At 39.2% G+C, this 19,155-nt stretch overlaps 2 protein-coding genes across 5 annotated transcripts in view; one reads left to right on the top strand and one right to left on the bottom strand.

Moving 5' to 3' along the window:
- The window catches only part of fars2 (phenylalanyl-tRNA synthetase 2, mitochondrial), a 185,107-nt gene extending 172,238 nt beyond the window's left edge, over positions 1 to 12,869 (bottom strand). Inside the window, exons 1-3 of one of the 4 annotated variants that reach the window (XM_041813774.1) lie at positions 12,600 to 12,655; positions 8,314 to 8,404; positions 4,958 to 5,162 (exon numbers count right to left, since the gene is read on the bottom strand). The gene's annotated coding sequence lies outside the window, so the exon portion shown is untranslated. Of the gene's footprint in view, positions 1 to 4,957; positions 5,163 to 5,443; positions 5,466 to 8,313; positions 8,405 to 12,599; positions 12,656 to 12,775 lie in introns of those variants that run through there. The other 3 variants (XM_041813776.1, XM_041813775.1, XM_041813777.1) reach the window with 3 other exon arrangements.
- The window catches only part of LOC121527089 (LYR motif-containing protein 4B), a 44,686-nt gene continuing 38,351 nt past the window's right edge, over positions 12,821 to 19,155 (top strand). The window contains exon 1 of the mRNA XM_041813786.1: positions 12,821 to 12,948. Coding sequence (XP_041669720.1) covers positions 12,863 to 12,948 — 86 coding nt within the window. The 5' untranslated portion in view covers positions 12,821 to 12,862. The remainder of the gene's footprint in view (positions 12,949 to 19,155) is intronic.

Raw genomic sequence — 19,155 nt, 5'->3', positions numbered from 1 at the left:
TTAGAAAGTAATGGCAGACTTCATAGCTCAACCAATATGTGCTCAAATGTCAGGATGCAAGAGAACAAAGAAGATGGAACTAAAATAACTTTAAGGGAAGAGTAATGAAATAATACAGGTTAAAAGAAGCAAAAATGGGTAAAAAATGCAAAAAAGGTCAAGTTAGGTAAAAAAAAAAAAATGGATGGGAAATGGTAAAAAGAGGCAAAAAAAAAATGTCAACAGATGCAAAACTCAGACAAGTAAGACAAAAAATGGGTAGGAAAACAGGGAAAAGTGGTTAAAATGTGGCAAAAACTGGTTAAAAGAGGCCAAAATGGGTAAAGAGAGGAAAAAAGGGACAAAAAAGGAGGAAAGTGGTCAAAAAGCTACAAAATGTAGGCAAAAATGGTCCAAATATGACAAAAAGGGGCAAAAACAGGAGTGAAACTGGTGACAAGCAGTTGAAAGGTTGCAAAAATGTGTTAAAAGATGCAAAAAGGGGCAAAAAATGGTAAAAAAATGGTTAAACAGAGGCAATATTGGGTCAAGTAAGGCAGAAAGGGACCAAAAAATGGGAAGGAAAATAGTGCAAAGCAGTTAAAAAGTGGCAAAAATTTGTTTAAAAGAGGAAAAAAGGGACAAAAAAGGAGAAAAGTGGTCAAAAAGTTACAAAAATGGGTTAAAGTAGGCCAAAATGGTGCCAAGTTAGGCAAAACGGGGCAAAAAATGTGAAGGACAATGGTGAAAAGCACTTTAAAAGTTGCAAAAACGGGTTAGGAGAGGCAAAAATGTATGGAAAAAGGGTGAAAAGTGGTTAGAAGTGGCTACAGTGGGATAAAAGTGAAAAATGTGGATAAAATTTGGGAAAATGGGCAGAAATAGTCATGAAAAGCAGTTAAAAAGTGATGCAAATCAGTACTTTCAACATCAGAACCAAATAAAAGCTTTCAGCTCCACAACTAAGTAACTGTTAGCCAGGATGGTAGCACCAATGCTACTCATCCGAGACACATGCATTGATATATCAATTAATCCAAACTGGGGAGGGTCCATTCACTGGGTCTATCAGGGGCCAGGACATTTCTGTGGGCAGGCCTGATCACACGTGAACAGAGCTGAGCCAATGAAGGACCATTCCTACACAGCTGTAAAATAACTAACTTTACTCCTTTGATTCTTCTGTGTTCATTCTATTCTCCCAAATTTCTTGTATCTGAAGACTTAAACTTGTCCTTTATTCTAACCTCCACAGAGGAGAAGTGTTGAAATTTCCCGCACATATCCGAGTGTTTGGAGTAAACATTAGTCCAGTGAGCGCTGTGATGAGATTCAGAGTGGATGTCTCCCTGGTTGAAACCTGCGGCGGCGAGTAATTACAGGCGAAGGCTGGACGTGGATGCTCCTGTGTTATTAATGAAAGCTAATGAAGGCTGCAGCTCTGATCTCCTCTCCTCCCTCTATTCCTCTGTACAGGAGGGATGGAGGGAAATAGAAAGCTGGGTTAATTTAGACCACAGGCAGATCCAATACCAATGTATCTCTGTATGAGTGTGACGCTCATTAAAAAATGCAGAGGATTCCTCGTTAGGATGAATTTCAGACATAAACAGGCTGCTTTGTTGAAGCGGTTTGTCCTGTGTGTCACTAAGCACATATATCCTGGTTTATATTCAAGTCTTTCATGTCTTTGCTGTACAAGGCACTGCTTCAGGGCATAGCACTAGCCCCGTCTGTAGAAGTTTAGATAGGGAACTGGAGGACTGAAAGTTCCGATACTGGTGCACTGACTTGTGGAACTGGGTCTGGCTAGTGATGCAGTGATGCATCAGTCTAACATTGCTATTGGCCCTGTTGACAAACATTGGTCATCTGCAAATGATGTGGCAATCAGAGCAACGACACTTGACACAGGCGTATGCCGCCACTATGGAGTTAACTACATTACGTGAGCCCAAAAGGCATGTCAATCCAAGATTTTCACTAACAGTGGAGCCAGCTGGTGAATCAAAGTCAGTCAGGAGAAGAGCAAAAACATCTTTTTCACCTAGAAGAGCTTTCAGTGTGGTTCTTTGCTCTTCTTTTAATAAAGAAATGTCTAGATCAGTTCTGATCAGAGCTGATAAGAGCTGATCAAATGATGCAAATTGGTCCAGTCATTCTCTGACTGGAAGCTTTGCAAGATTGATCCAACTGATAGACATGGAATCTCAACAACCTATTGGCTTTGCAGGGTATGATCACAGGAGCATACATATGTCCTCTCTAGCTGCATTATAATATCATGTATGTATGCATCTTCATGTCCTTAATTATTCTTTGATATTTAAATGAACTGTGATGAAAGAAAAGACTCTAACCTTGCTCTTTAATGGCACAATGCTGGAATCATAATCACTGATCAGTATTTTCTTCTTCATGGGTATTTTTGAGTCTATTATCAGTACAGCTGTGTCCCTGACCCTCTGCAGAGCTCTAACTTTGTCCCCTTAAACATCACATCCCTCCCCACAAATGATTTCCTCAGATCGCTTTCTTCACTCTCTGATTTCTGCAGCTTCTCTGCTTCACATCAAAGCTTTGCCTCCTTTCAGTTTTATTTGCATTTTGCTGCCAATTAAAGCAGAGGTCGAGTTTGTTTACATCTGCTGCTCTGACTTCAGTTTCCTGCGCCTGAGAGGGACACTAAACACCACGGAAACACACAACATGCTCATATTTGTCTTCATGCCGAGAGAGCAAGGCCACAGCCATGAAATATTCATTCAGAAATACACCCATGATGAACTAAAATCATGCCTAAAATGTCAGGAGTGTCATTCTGAAAAGTTAGAAAATATTTGTGCATAAGTTGTACATTGTATTTTTTTTTCCACCCACACACCTGACTGACATCATTTGTTATCCTGCAGATTTGTTTGGTTCCTGTGTCCAGTAGGCTCTTTTAGGTTCTTTTTTTGCAGCTTCAGATCTTATGTTAATGAGTGTTGGGCAGTATTTATACCGGCATTCATTATCAGTGCTGCTATGTAGTTATTTGAATATTATTTGACCACAAACAAAACAGATTAAAGTACAGTTAATCTTGATTTTTATGCCACTTGTTGGCTGGTGGTACACTTTGTTAATGCAATGCATTATGGGGCAGTTGAGTATAACTCATAAGTGGTGGAGTAGTACTTTATCCCAGTAAAAACAGTCATGGTATCCCTTCAATTACTGTAAAAAAAATCTGCTGTGTAATGTCTGCAAGTTTATACTTGACATGTGTCCGTTTTCAGCAGCAGCACTGCTGCCTTTGTTTCAATATTCTACAAATGTGATGACAGAACTCCTGTAAATGATGCAGGTCTCATGTGTCAAATACAAGAACTTTTCAAAGAAGAACTCACTATCCAAAACACATTTATATTTGCACATTACATGTTGGCATTGTGCCATGGATTTCTCTTAAGTCAAACTGCAACGTGTACAGGTTTTAATAATGCAATCTACAGCAATGCACAGTTATAATCACTTTAATTCTTCTTTCTTAAGCCACCGGATATCATCACAAATGTGCTACACACAGTCCACGGTCCATTAAACAAACGATAACAAAACATAACCGCTGTAATCAAGCGGCAGACAAAACATTACTTCACATAATCAGGTCCTGTTCGGATAGGGCGCAATGACCTCAGAGCAAGGACCCTATTGAAACTGTAGGTGTTCTTTTTATATTTGTGGCATAAAATTAATCAATTTGAAGTCCTTTACATGCTCAAAAACTCATCAAACTTTGCAGAGAATTGTCCCCCAGTGGTAATTTAACTGTTTTGTTGGTTTCATACAATCCAATCATACATCAGTCAGGGGACTGAGTCAGACCTATATGCATGAAAATCAGCACACATATGTATCATGATAAGACAAATCAAAAAGTATATTAGGATCATCCTCTAAGATGTACAGTAAGTGCAATACAAACAGCTAAAGGTCAGATTTTAGCATTTTTTGTAGATGACCAGGCTGCACATTTAAACATACTTGTCCAAGGGATTCTGCCTGGTTGACTCCAGAATTTGTTTGCTCATTCAAGACAAGATGTTGACCTAACATTGTGCAAACTGTGTGTTTTCACTATAGGGCGGGGCCGTAATGGGGGCCCAAACTTTGACAACTTTTTTGTACTTTTTTGCAGTGTACCTACACCAGTAACGTCATATAGCTTTTAAGTGCTTATGTCATCAGAAAACGTCAGGGATGATCACACATTGATTCTGAATACATTCATGCATCAATATCAATACTTTGCCACAGCGACCCCTCCTGACAATTGAATATTTCTTCCTGTCTATCTAGATTTTTTCCACTGAAACAACTTTTCACAGTCAGCCCCTGCAGACCATTCAACCCAGACTTATGGTTTGGGTCTGCATAAGAATCCTCATGAGACCTACAAAAATGCCTTTTGGACCCATATCCAAATTTCAACAGGAAGTCCACCATCTTCATTTGAATTTCAAAATAAGGCATTTTTGATGGCGCTAAATGACTTTAATAATTATAACCTTTGTACACATTATACTGTGATCTTCTCCAGTTTCTTTTAATGCCAGTATCACACTGAACACGCCCACATGCAAACATCTCATCACAGCTCCCCTTACTGGCAATAGGAACTGAAAAATCAGGTCATCAATTCATTGATTTATAAGGAAAGGATGAAAAAGGTGTGCATGAAATAAGAACTAACTTGTCACTTTAAATGCAGCACTTATCCTGGTAAAACTAAAAAAGCATTTCTGCAGCAAATTCAAAGAGGAATGGAGTCTCAGGTGTGCAACACTGATATGCAAACAGATAAACACAGCACACTGAGATTAGAAAGAGTTGAGATAAAAGGAGAACAGAGATCAATATGGTGTTCAACACAGTGAAACATCACAACAACACACTGCTGCCTAGTTTGAGCCCCACACACACATCCACCTACTTCAGATTGTGGAACAAGTGGTGCAGAAGAGTTCGCTGGTGAAGGAAGTAGAATCAGAGGACGGTGGACAGAGGGCTGGGGTCAGGCAGACGAGCGGACGGATGGGCTGCAGGCTATCAGGTTTGGGTCGCAGGCTGATGAGTCCCAGACAGATTCTTCCGCAGGTCTGAACATGGGAAGAAGCAATCGATGGGGGACGCCGGGCCTTGATCCACCAAGCAGAAAGAGACAGAAAACTCAATTTGAGGCTTGCGGCGTTGATTCAAAGTGAGAAACAACCGACAGATGAATCAAACAGAGTCAGAGAGGAACTCAGGGAGATATTTCTTTATCCACAGAGGATTTTACCAAACTGTCTTAACATGAAATGAACAAATGTGACTGGAAAATGTTAAATGTTTGACATACATCTTGTCTGTGAGTCCTGAAAGATTTAAACTCAGCGGAGATTAATAAGTCTCTATTCTGATGTGTTACTTACACTACAGGAATAAAAATCAGGAAGATACTTTCATGAAGTCCCATTTGAAACTTCTACCCCTCCATTTCCAGTTTTCCTTGTTCCTAGAAACACAGTTACAAGGTGTGGTGGAGAATATCCCCCTATAAAATGGGATGGCTGTTCAAGCTCCTGAAACATCATCAGTTCCTGTCAACAGCATTTATGAAAACAGACACAATAGCAAAACCAGGCGACTATGCTTAAAATGCTTGTCCAAAGTCAAAAGGACCATAATGCATTGAAACAACATTGCATTATGATATTAGAATGCTGCTGTTATCAAATCTTGCAAATGATTTGCAAAGCACTCTGGGAGATTCAAATAGTATTAGGTTTGGAGTGTGCTTCTGGAAAATCTCCACTGAAGGGCCATTTATTAATATTATTATCATTTTATCATTGAAAGTGCAAGGAATTTGCCAGTTTGGGTTTCAGCATACCAAGACATTGTTGACAATGCTGTGCTTCCAACTGTGTGGCAACAGTTTAGAAAGGCCCCTTTCTATTCCAACTTTACGATGCCCCAGTGCACAAAGAAAGACATGATTTGATGAGCTCAGTGTGGAATAGGGCTGGGCAATTAATCAAAAATTAGATTAAGGGTCAATCCCAATTATACCCCTTAGCCTTTATCTTAGCCCTTCCCCAATTCTCTTTTGAATTGAGGGCTAGGGCTAGGGCTAAGGGCACAAGGGATACATAGTCCTTGAAATGAAAATTTTACAGGACCACACTTGAAACAAAGGGGTGTGATGAATTTCCCACCATACACTGCGTTCACTTGCAAAATGGCACAACCAACAACAAAGGAGGCACATAAATGTAAAAATGCAAGCATATAGAAATGATTATAGAAAATACAACATTTGTTTTCTTTTATATTCCATCTTCAGCTACGGGGGAACCGAGTTTATTGTATTTTTGGTATGTACATGTGTAAATGAGGGCTATTAACTAACTGTATGAATATATGGAGAAGATCAACAAGGAGATCCATAGTTTGAACGAGATGGTTGATTGTCACCTGATGATGACGATGATGGCAATGCGTGATGATGAACGGCAATGAAGTGGTGTCTCATTTCTTAAGGGAAGGTTTTCGCCCCTACCTCCTACCACTCTGTTTCAAGGGCAAGGGGAAGAAGAACTGGAAGGGGCAGAAATGGGATTGCTCTTAATCGCAGTATGGCCTGCAGTAATTTTTAAATAGTAAACGGTGCAATATTTCTTTAACCTGAAATTTGAAAAAAAAAAAAAAAAAAAAAAAACTGTGTTTAATGCTTTTTTGCAGCAAATATGATCTGCTCTACACTTCATGTAAACATTCAAGTGTTTTTAGAGCATTTTTAAAAATCCTACTTTTCTTGTATGTTTTTCTTAATCAAAACAGAAATGACGTAGAAATTCCCACCCCTTTCAATTTCACAGTATGAGCTAAAATAATACCATATTATATTATATTATAATAATATATTTCTTTCAAAATTGTTCATCCCTAGTTTATCTATTGTTGTCCTGGTTATAATATAGCTTATGTATAAGCTTCTGCTTATATTTGTTGAAAAATACATAAGATAAGGAACCTAAAAATAATTGAATATAAAATTGCAACTCCAATATTGAGGAAAAACATCCACAATTAAATTGTCTTTGCAAATTGGTCAGCCCTAGTGTGGAAGAACTTGACTGGCCCTGACCTCAACCCACACACCCACCAAAACACTCCAAAGTCTTGTGGAAAACCTTCCAAGAAGAGTGAAGGCTGTTATAGCTGCAAAAGGGGGGCAACTCCATATTAAAGTACATTGATCTGAATAAAAAGTAATTATATCCCCTGTTGATGTGATCAGGTGGCCAAATATCTTTGCCTCTGGCCCCTGCTATGACCGGCATGAAGACAGAAAAACACCATGAACAGGACAACATCAGCAAAGAGAAGATGGACTGCATTGTCCACAGAGGGCGCCAAAATTGACAAATCAACATTAAGTTTCTCGTGGCTGTCTTAATGAAGATTTTAACTGCTTTAACTGAACATTGAAACTCCTCAAAACTTGTTCTGTTTATGTTCTACTTCTTATCCACAAAGGAATGTCAGTTCGTCTTCCAGGAAACTCATTTAACTTTCAGACGCGGAGAAACATCCCGTTGTGATTCCCACGTCTCAGGAACGACTTCTTTCCTCGTGAGCGTGCTGGAGTCTACAGACGTGACACTGGATTGAAGCAGGATAAAAGGCGTTTAGTAGTCGGTGTGAACAGTGACAGTGACAGCAGCATGTTGATCTGCAGACTGAAAGCTGCGATTAGACGGAGAGAGCTCGTCCAGTCAGCTGGGACTGAAGGAAATCCTCCTTTATTGATGTGTCGCTCCTACAGAGCCGTCCATCAGTCAGCCCGCTCTGCAGGGACTCCTACACACGGCTGCTGCTACATTAGAGAGGGCCGACGACCACATTACCCATTCTCTGATGGTATATAACGCAGCAGAGCTCTTTGTTCTGTGATCAATGATGACACGGAGCAGAACACTCATTAACAGATATACTGAGCTGATTAGACCAGAAGAAAAGACAGAAATGTTCTCAATGTTCTTGAAAATCTTACCTAAATGCAAAATGTGTTGCATATCTTTAATGTGTATTTCCAAAATACAACCTGTGTTTGATCCATTTCAATGTAAAAGTGTATTACAAAAAGACAAATCAGAGAAGCAGCTCATTTCCTTTAGTGTAGTTTGAACCCAAAAACACCCAACAAAAAGTACAAACAACACATTTTGGCCGACATCAGTGAATAATATCAATATAACACAGTGGCTGTGAGACACACAAACACACACCAGTGCCACTGACCTTTACACTAAAGACCGCAGGACATCAACAAACAGGAAGTGTCTCTGACCTTTCCCACATCTAATGCTCCAGAGCGTCCTGTACACACACACTGAAGGAGAGAGAGAGTAACTGTCACCTCCATTCACTCAGTTTCTGTACAGTTTTCTCCTCCATCAAATTTCTGATATCAGCTGATTCACTGGAGAATGAGAGAGAGACGGATACTGTTTATGCATCAACAGTGATATTTATGCATTCAGATACCAAATGGAAGTCATTAATGCTCTGTGTCAACCCTCATCAATGAGTACTGAAAATGATTTGATGTCTCATACAGCCTTTCACGTCACTGTGGAGAAATTTTAGCCCACTCTTCTTTGCAGAATTGTTTTAATTCAGCCACATTGGAGGGATTTCCAGCATGAGCAGCTTGTTTAAGGTCACACCACAGCATCTCAATCAGATTTAAGTCCAGACTTTGACTAGGCCTCTCCAAAACCTTCGTTTAGTGTTTTAGTCCATTCAGAGGTAGACTTGCTGGTTTGTTTGGGATCATTGTCCTGCCCCATGACCCGTGTTTGAGTTTAAGGTCATGAACTGATGGCCGGACATTCTCCTTCAGGATTGTCTGGTACAGAGCAGAATTCATGGTTCCATCAATTACAGCAAAGTTGTCCAGATCTTGGTCCAGACCACCACACTACCACCACCATGTTTGACTGTTGGTCTGATGTTCTTTTGATGAAATGCTGTGTTAGTTTTCCCCACATGGGATGGGATGGAACGGGATGCACACTTTCCAAAATATTTGTCTGATCAGTCCACCGAATATTTTCTCAGAAGTCTTAGGGATCATCAGGATGTTTTTAGTCAAATGTGAGAAGAGTCTTTGTGTTCTTTTTTGCTCAGCAGTGGTTTTGGCCTTGGAAATTTCCCATGACACCATTTTTTTCCAGTCCCTTCTTATTGTTGAATCATGAACTCTGACCATAACTGAGTCAAGTGAGGCCTGCAGGTCTTTAGATGTTGTTCTGGGTTCTATTGGGACCTAGATGAGTCGTCCATGTGCTCTTGGAGTCATGTTGGTAGGCCGGCCACTCCTGGGAAGGGTCACCACTGTTTAAAGTTTTTTCCATTTGTGGATAATGGCTCTCACCTTTGTTCCTTGGCGTCCCAAAGACTTAGAAATTTTTTTTGTAACCCAAATAATTTTTCACATAGGGCCAGGCAGGTTTGCCTTTTTCCCCTTAATAAATGAAATCATCATTTAAAACTAACTTGTATTTACTCTGTATACATTTGTCTAACATTGAAATCTATTTGATGATCTGAAACATAAGATACAGTATATTTGTCTCAGCTCAGTATCAAGAGTCAGTCTTTCAGCTCCCAATCATCTCTTGATGCAGTGCCATTTTACCTTTACCTTTAAAACAAGAACAAAGCCAGAGCTGACTTTTGTCGCTCACAAAAAGAGACAGCTTTTGAAACCGGCTCATCTGTGAACAACACATCACAACTCCCTTTACACTTATTGTCATAAATTGAGTTGTCATTTCAATCAAACCAGTACCCCACAAGATTTTTGCACCCCTGAGGTTTGGTGTGGCCCACCGAGTCCTTGGCACCCAGTGTGCAGTGGGCAGGATCAGGCCCAGGAAAGCGTGCCAGGTGCCCGTAAAAGCACAGCTGTTGGTCCCATATCAAGCAACTGACTCTTCCCATCCCTGCTCTCCTCAGCATGTTAGCATTAGACACACAATCTAAAAACAATATCCAGAAAAAGTTGTCAATGTCAGTACTAGTTGATATTATTGGCAACTCCAGGTACAAATGGAGTTGAGCCTTTTTCTATCTTTAAACCGTTTTTGAATGTTATTTGGAAGCAGATTACTTTTTGCTTTGTACATAATCTGTGCAGCTTTAAATGTCTCCAAATATTTTTGTGTGTACGTGTGTGCATGTGTGTGTATATATATATATATGTATGTATATATATATATATATATATATATATATATATATATATATATATAATGGTATATAGTATATTAGCTACTCTAGACAGGATTTACTTGCAAGTAATCTAAACAGGTCAGGCATTAACATGCTGTCTTTGTATCAAATGGCAATTTTTTCAGATTTTTAACATTTTTAAAACCCACTGATGCTAAATCAACAAGACTGGAATTTTCATATTCATTCAATTCAAATGTATATTCAGCATGACTGTTTATGGCTTTAAAATGGCAACCTGTTGACCATAAAATCTGATCTGATCGTTATTTCACCTGGTCTGGGATCAGTTGACAGACCCCAGAAAGGAGATGAGTGAGAGAAAGGAGGGAGGGGGAGGGGGAGAGAGCGAGAGAAAGGAGGGAGGGGGAGGGGGAGAGAGCGAGCGAGACGGGGTGGAGGCCTTTGGAGATTTATTCCAGACTGCTGCACTTTCATACTAGTCATAGAGCTACAAACCATCTCCTACTGAATGAAAACTTGACTTTTAGGCACACGTCTGAGACCCAATAGTTGTTCTTCTGCATGTCTATTCTCTCTGTATCCCACTGACATCCATGTACACGTCATGGACGGGGACATCTCCATGCGTAGTTTTGATGCCTTTAAGCGCTGCACCAAGACCAAACGTGCTGACCTCTCATGTCAAAGGACAGTCTGTGTCCAGATTAGGATTAAATGCTCAGTTATAAGGAATCTGTTTTATCGTTAAGAGATTCATTTTTACCATTTGACGAAACCTGGAGTTACATGTGCTACAGGATTAATAAACAATGTCCCGCTTTAACATAAGTGATCAAGACCATGATTGCTCTTCTTGTTGACATAAGATTAAATCGTACTTAAGTAAATTCATTTGATATTAGTTTGGCATCACATATTCATTATAATGAGGGATTAAATTAGGCTGGAGATTGAACTGTGTCATTCGCAAGAAGCAAGAGATGTCTGCGTTTGTGGCTGACTGACATTTAGGCAGGGAAAGTATTTGCTATTCTGAGAGCATATTCAATGCCCAATGCCCAAACAATGCAAAAACCTCTGACATTCATTAAGGCCCAAGGAAGGAAACTGAGGTGCAGAAAGAACTCTAAGAGAGAGCAAAGTGCTGCTGTGCACGGTGGTTACGGTCTTCATCTTAATCAATAAATAAAATAAATCCCTCTCCTTCAGTCTTAAAATTCACACCACCTGTATCAGCTTCTCTTTGGACGTGTTTGCCAAACTGAGGTGAAGAAACAGGTGTGCTGCTGTGCACTCTGCCGTGCATCTTTTTTACGATGTTCCTCTCTGCTCTATAAAGAGTACAATGTGCCATAGTTAACTCATTTATTGCATCGTATTATGATCTTTTATGTGTTACAGATAGATCATGAAAAATGAATGAAAATTTATATTTCAAACACCTAAGTAGGTAAATATTGAAAATTAACATTTGCTTTAAAGTGCTCATCTTTTTTTCCTAAATGTCTCGAGGGCCATAGGGCACCTGCTGGCGGGCCATAAAGCATGTACACAATGTAAAATATACATAACTGCATACATTTTGTTTTTCTCAAATTGAGCGATTACTTATTTTTATTGAACCAACACTAAAACTTAATCATTTCAACTGTAACCATCTCCAAGAGCTGCTGAAAATCCTCCCACAATAAATAAATAAATAAATAAATAAATTTGTGTCATCTGCAAAAGTGTGCACCGCTAACAGGAAGGGTGACAAACGCCTGATGGAAATGCAACTTTAAAAAAATAATTAAAAAACTGTAACATTACAAAACATTCACCTTACTCAGTGTCAGTGAACACCAAAATGTCAGTACTTGTACTTGATGCAACAAGAAGAGCATCCGTAGTAACACCCTATTTCTTAAAAAAGCCAGTAATGCTGAAACAGTGAGATCATCCTGTCAGAAAGGTCATACAGAAGCATCACACATGTGCTAACTGAGATGCTACAAAGGCATGCCTGCACGATAACTCACTCACACAATATTCTATATTTTCTGAGGTATCATATGAAATATATCTGACTCTGGTTTTACCCATCAAAACACTGAAAACTAGAAAACTCCTCCAGTTACACTTCTGTCAGGTGGGTTTGTAGAGGAGCAGCTGATATGCAGGTCAATATTCTGGACATTTAAGAGGGAAATGAAGGGCTGAGTGACCCGACATGCTGCCGAATTGGGTTCTTAACTTAGTCGCTGTATTTTCAAATTGTTGCTCATTCATATAAACATGACACAAGGGCATACGTGTAGTTGAAATTAGCAAAGCTAACTCACCTTCTGTCCCACTACAGCGTTGGGTTATGTTTAGTTGGCCGAGACGTGCCTGTAAGCTTGTAAAACAATATTCAAGTTAAAAAACGTTCAACTTTTTACTGTGGTCGTTTCACAACATTGGGATATGTAACTGACAATAAAATCTTCAAGGAAATTAGTAGAAAAGATTATATTACAGCTGAATTCGTTGTTTCTGATCAGGCGCGCTTCAGTCATACGTCTTTTAGGGTCCCGAGGATTATCCGGTCGTTGTTATCAACATCATGGCGGCGTCCACACGAGCACAGGTGATTTCTCTCTACAGAATGATGCTGACAGAGAGCAAGAAGTTCCCTTCGTACAACTACAGGTAAGACGTGATGTCTGACAAGTCTGATTTATCCTCCCGGTCGGTTTAAACCGGGTGTTAGCGGAAGGAAATATGCTAATGTTCCTGCTAACGGTTATGTTTACATCAGCTTCCCGTCACATTAAGTGTCATCTCAGTGTTACTCAACGCTTACAAGGCAAAACATCCGGACAGAAAAATGGCCTGAAACTTAACGACGGGGTTATACCGCTGCATTTATTTTGTTAGTTTGGGGTTGAATTAATAGGGTCATGTGTAAATTTGGTAGTTTGTTGTGTTTAAAATACTTAATATTTCTCCTATCCTGTATTAATGAGAAGGTAAAGTAAAACTCCGCTGATTTATAGGTTACATACTTTTATAGTACGCAAACGCAAGTAAGACGCGAATTATATTTCAACTTTGATACGGTAATACGAAGGAAATATGATGATGTCAAATCTCTTAAATCCATATTTTATTCACTATAGAACATAAACAACATATAAGATGTTGAAACTGGGGCATTTTACCACTTCATGACAAATTTCAACTCATTTTGAATTTGATGGCAGCAACACATCTCAATAAAGTAAAGACAGAGTCATATTTACCATTGTGCACTGTAGTTGGAGGAGCATTTTGCAAATAAATAGTCTAATAGTCAACAGTTCAGAAACATGACTGGATATTAAAGGAGCATTTTAACAGAGGCAGACTCTCTAAGAGGTAAAGCTTGGCAGAGGTTCACCAATCTATGGAGTACTGAAAACTGTGGAACAATTTCAGAAAACTGTTCCTCATCGTAAAATTGTGAAGACATTGGATATCACACCATCTACAGTCCACAATATCATCAAAGGATTCAGAAAGTGAGGAGAAAGCCCTGTGAGCAAGGGGCAAGGCTGAAGGGGCCCTCAGGGGCTATTGCATTAAAAACAGGCATGATTCTGTATTGGAAATCACTGCACCAGTTCAGGAACACTTCCAGAAATCATTGTCTGTCAAAACAGTTGGCCGTGCCATCCACAAATGACAGTTAAAGCTGGATCATGGAAAGAAGAAGCCACATGTGAACAGGATCCAGAAACCCTGCCGTCTTCTCTGGGCTAAAGCTCATTTAAAATGGACTGAGGCAACATGGAAAACCGTTCTGTGGTCACATGAATACAATGGTGAAATTCTCTTTGGAACCCAAGGATGCCATGTCCTGTGGACCAAAGAGAAGAGGGACAATCCAGCTTGTTATCCTGGCACAATTCTAAAGCCTGCATCTCTGATGGTTTGGGGTTGCATTATTGCCTATGGTGTGGGCAGCTTACACATCTGAAAGGAACTATCAATGCTGGAAAGTAGAGAGAGGTTTTAGAGCAGCATTATGCTCCCATCTAGACGTCTCCTTCAGGGAAGCCCTTGACTATTTCAGCGAGACAGTGCTAAACCACATACTGCATTTATCACAAACAGCATGGCTTCACAGGAGAAGAGTCTGAGTCCTGAACTCCTGCCTGCAGTCCAGACCTTTTGCCAGTAGAAAACATTTGGCGGACCAGAAAAGAAAAAAGCCAGCAAAGAGGACCCAGGACTGTTGGCAGCACAAGAGTGGGACAACATTCCTCTCGCGAAACTCCATTAACTGGTCTCCACACTTCCCAGACGTTTACAGACTGTTGTTAAAAGAAGAGGTAATGCTACACAATGGTAAACATGCGACTGCCCCTACTTTTATGAGATGCGTTGCTGCCGTCAAATTCAAAATGAGCCAATGAGCTAATTTCAATATCTGATATGTTGTTTATGGTTGATTGTGAATAAATGCTAGGTTTATAAGTTTACAAGTCCATGCATTCTGATTTTATTTACATTTTACACAGTGCCCCAAGTTTTTTGGAATTGTGTTTGTAAAATGAGAAGACAAGCTGTGAAATAAAAAAAAAATGGCCAAAATATTAAATATTATATAAAATATTAAATAAAAAATATTAATTATACGATATTAACATGGTAACATCACAACAGTAAAGATGTGATATTAAGTCTTTTTCCAATGCGTAATATGTCAGCCATAAAGATGTCATACTATTTGAGCCAAGTCTTAATTTAACACCTTTATTCTCATAGATTTTCTTTTTTGTTTTAATACTCTATTTAAATGGTTTAAAAAAAACATTATAGCAGACAGCTGTCATTGAGAGTACACTGCTTTCAAATATATAACTTCAAGAAATTAAATTTTGAGTTTTGTTGAGGAAAAAATGAATACATGCAGTTGTTAGGAGTGAAAATGAATTCTCTCATCAATTGAAAATGATTGCATCAGTTACATAACATAACAGTTTGGGAGTTATTGCCCTGTATTTTTCAGACTACTTGCACAGCTTATCCTGCTGAATAGGCTAAGCTATGCATTTTATTTTGTTAATATTTTGAATTATGATTTATTAAGTTATTCATATAGCCTATTTAATTATATTTGCCAATAATAATTGTATTTGTATTAATAGTAATGAACTCACTCAAAGGAACATGTTACGAATGAATCACCATATAACTTAGTTTAATTTAGTTCTTACTGTATAGGACACTGGTTGCAGTGCTCCTAGGGAGGTATTTTTGTCTGCTTGAGTGAGAGTGGCTGTCTATTTTAGGGGTCATAGCACTTCACCCTACCCCTGTATTCAACAAGAATCAGAGACGTGCACAACATAGGACCAAGAAGTAGGGTCTTATGGGGATTAGGGATTAAGCCTTAAAGTAGCAGGATTAAAAATCAATCAAGTGTGGGTATTTGAGCCCCTCTCTATTAGTCATCATTCAGCTCCTGAATGCACCTGATCCTACCTGGGCTGATACTGCTTTCTCTCTAGTTTGACCTTTCGTTTTATTATCAGCTGCCTGTGTTTGTACTCTCTTCTAAATGGAATATTATGGGATGAATATTAGCAGCCTCTGGGTTCTAGTGACATATTTTGTTCCAGAGTTGCTGAGAATCACGGCGTTAAAATTCACTTTAATGCCACAAAACTCAGAATCCTGCTAAATCTGATGTATAAGATATAATCTCATTCACCATGGCTGCGTTAGTGCTGGATGTGTGTGGCAGGGGTAAGTTAGGGACAGTGTTTTTCAGCTGTCATAACACGCACGCCTCTCTACACAGACATCAGAGAGCCGACGCTCCCTGCACGCCTTCATGTGGTCCATCACTGCTGAATTATTGAGCGTTCAGATGAGGCATGGCCTCTTCCTCCTCCTCCTCCTCTTCCTCCTCCTCCTGCTGCTGCTGCTGGCCCAAATTAAATAAACTCCACCTGTGTGCCCACTGATGGCCAGCCCGCTGACCTCGGTCTCTCCCTGCAGAAAATATTTAAAATGAAAGAAAAACTTGTTTTGTTGCAATAAGCAATAACATTTGTTGTCTTTGTTGCGATGTGTTATGTTAATAGATGCTGTTGAAGTGACACTGAGGTCTAGTCCACCTGTAGCTGGTGCACAGGACAATGAATGGCATAAGAAAACAGGGAGAGAGAATAGGGAATGACATGCATTAAAGGGGCCAAAGGTCAGACTTGAACCCAGGCCTGTTTGAAGGATTAGCTGTCATATATGAGACACAACCTACCTGCAAAGCCTTTAACACCCTTATGAGTACAGGTGCAAAATATTAAATGTAAGAAGATCAAACTCTTTAGATTGGAGTCATTCAGTGCCCAAGTGTCTCCAACATGGATGAGGACCAGTTTAAGTTGGTGGGAAAACTTTGAAAATAAAATGCTGCTGTTTGAAATCTGTCGCTCTCAAAAATACCCACCTACATGTGGACTAGAGCTCATGATGTAACACATATCGCGATGCATGTTAGCTGTGTTTCCATCAGGTGGGTCCGGTTTGATTTGGTATGGTTTGGTACGCTAAACCCCAAGATAGTTTGTGATTTATAGTTTGTGATTACTATTACAAATAACTGCTCTACTACTTTATTTACCTGTGACTGTGGTTGAGAGGTTGAAAAAATTGCCCTGACTTTGCTCATAAACACCAGCATTTGACAGGCGCCAGTAGTTTTTTTCCTTCCCTGCTTTAGACATTTCTGAATTTCCCTTTGAGAAAGAAGCTACAGGTTATATGTTGTTCAGACACTTGTTGCAGGTCTGTGATTTTACCTCATATTTGAATATAAGAAGAGGAACACACTGAGTCACCACCCTCCTGTGCTGCAGTGATGACCAGGATCTGCATCAGAGATGAAATACCGTACCTCCAAACTCCAGCTGCACTTTCTGTCTTTGTTTGGAGGAAACTGGAGAGTCAGTGCCTCTCCCGTCTTACTGACAAGAATCTAAATCATATTTTCTCTTTCTTCTCTCCGTAAGCTTGAGTTTGTAGAGACAGAGTGTGCCAGCGTGCAGGTTGGATTATTGTTGAATGACCTGAATATGCCAGACGTTGCTGCAGGCTGTATTTTGTTGTCTCAGTGTCTCAGACTACAATAGCTGCTGATGCTCACAGCTCTTCCTGTGAGTTTGGAGAGTTTGGCTGAATTTTCACAGAGTTTCTATGAGTGAGAGAAAAACAAGAAAATAAAAAAAGAAGTGAGATGAAACATTCATGATTCTCTGCAGGAAAATTAGATCAACACAGCAGATAATAGTTACAAGAAGCTGAACATAAGCACTGAAATGTGATTTAAACACAAATCCAGCCACTCTGGGCTTTTATGAACCTATGAAACACATTATTCCAGAGATGGAAGCTGTCATGATTGTTGAATGAAAAGTGTCATAAAGGCTGCAATCTTATGGAGGTTTTTCAGAGAGTGAAGACGGGGAAAGGCAGCAAACATGCACATGAAATGAGTTCTGGGATTTATTGGAAAATCAGGCACATAGATGGGTAAATCAACTGGAGAGGTCACGAAGGATAAAATGATCAGGAGAGAGACAGAACAGCAGAGAAAACTTACAGAATGAGAAGAGAAGTGTCCAGAGATGAGGGAAACAAGGCTAAGATGTAGAATATTTTATACCAGAGTTCAACAATGACCACATTGGTGGCTCTGGTTCTAAAAGTAATAAAACAAGCAATACATCCTTTGACTTTTTTTTTTTTTTTTTAAGATTTATCGTGGGCCTTTTCATGTCTGTATTTGATAGAGGAAGAGAGTGGGGAAAGACATGCAGTAAAGGACCACAAGCCGGATTTGAACCTCGGCCGCCTGCGTGCATGGATAGCGCCTTAAACCACTCGACCACCTAAATATCTTATGTATCCTATGGCGTCATGTTGTGTTCAGTGTATTAAATTCAGAATATGTGTATCTTTAAAAAACAACAAAGTTCATCAGTTTGAACATAAGATATCTTGTCTTTGTGCCGAAAAAAATGTGTCAACCTCCAATCTGTTTTTATACACAATTTACACAACATCCTAAATTTTGGAAATTTTGATTTGTAATAAGCATATAGCATTTTGATTGGAGTCATCAAGTCTAAACAGGCATCTCAGTAGTGTTGGATCTTTTGGTTTTTGAGGGTCTCTGCAGCTTTTTTGCCCCATTTTCTGATGGATTATAACATCTCAGCTGTGCTGTAAACAAAGATTTTGACATTTAAAGACTCTTTACTATGCTCTTTCTTCAACCTATTTTTCAGTGTTTGTTCACTTCAGTTTACTCAACTCACTGTTTTAGTTCTACCCTCCACACTTATACAGGAAATAGGTTTATCCAGTTTAATAAAACAAAGTTTATCAGTTTAAACATTAAATATCTTGTCTTTGCAGATCCCTGTATATGATGTACCACCTTTTTTGGAATTAGAATTGTGTTTTTATCCAAAGGTAAAGGAACTATGCATCCCAGAATCCATTGCAATAATTTTATTCATTGCAAGTTAGACATTTTCAAGCTTTTTATTCCACATTAGTTATTTGCAGTATTAATAGTGTTCATAATTTCTTGCAGTTTGCTTGCGTAATATTTCAGTGAACAGCAGCGTGCATTGTCGTCATCAGCAGTAGACTTTAACAGGCATTGTTAACATCACCACCAATTAGAAGACAGCAATGTAGGATTGTGGGGAGTGTAGTTTTTCCCGACATAGTTTTTAGATCAGCTTAAATTAGTCAAAATAGAGATCACGTTCATGTATGCCAGTGTTACTTCTAAACTTTCTCATATTTGCAGTGAGAATTTTCACTTCTGTCTGTCTTATATTTCCACTGAGAGTG

Source organism: Cheilinus undulatus, linkage group 19 (assembly GCF_018320785.1).
Source record: "Cheilinus undulatus linkage group 19, ASM1832078v1, whole genome shotgun sequence".
NCBI classification, from domain to species: domain Eukaryota; kingdom Metazoa; phylum Chordata; class Actinopteri; order Labriformes; family Labridae; genus Cheilinus; species Cheilinus undulatus.
This window is presented reverse-complemented; position numbering and strand designations above follow the sequence as displayed.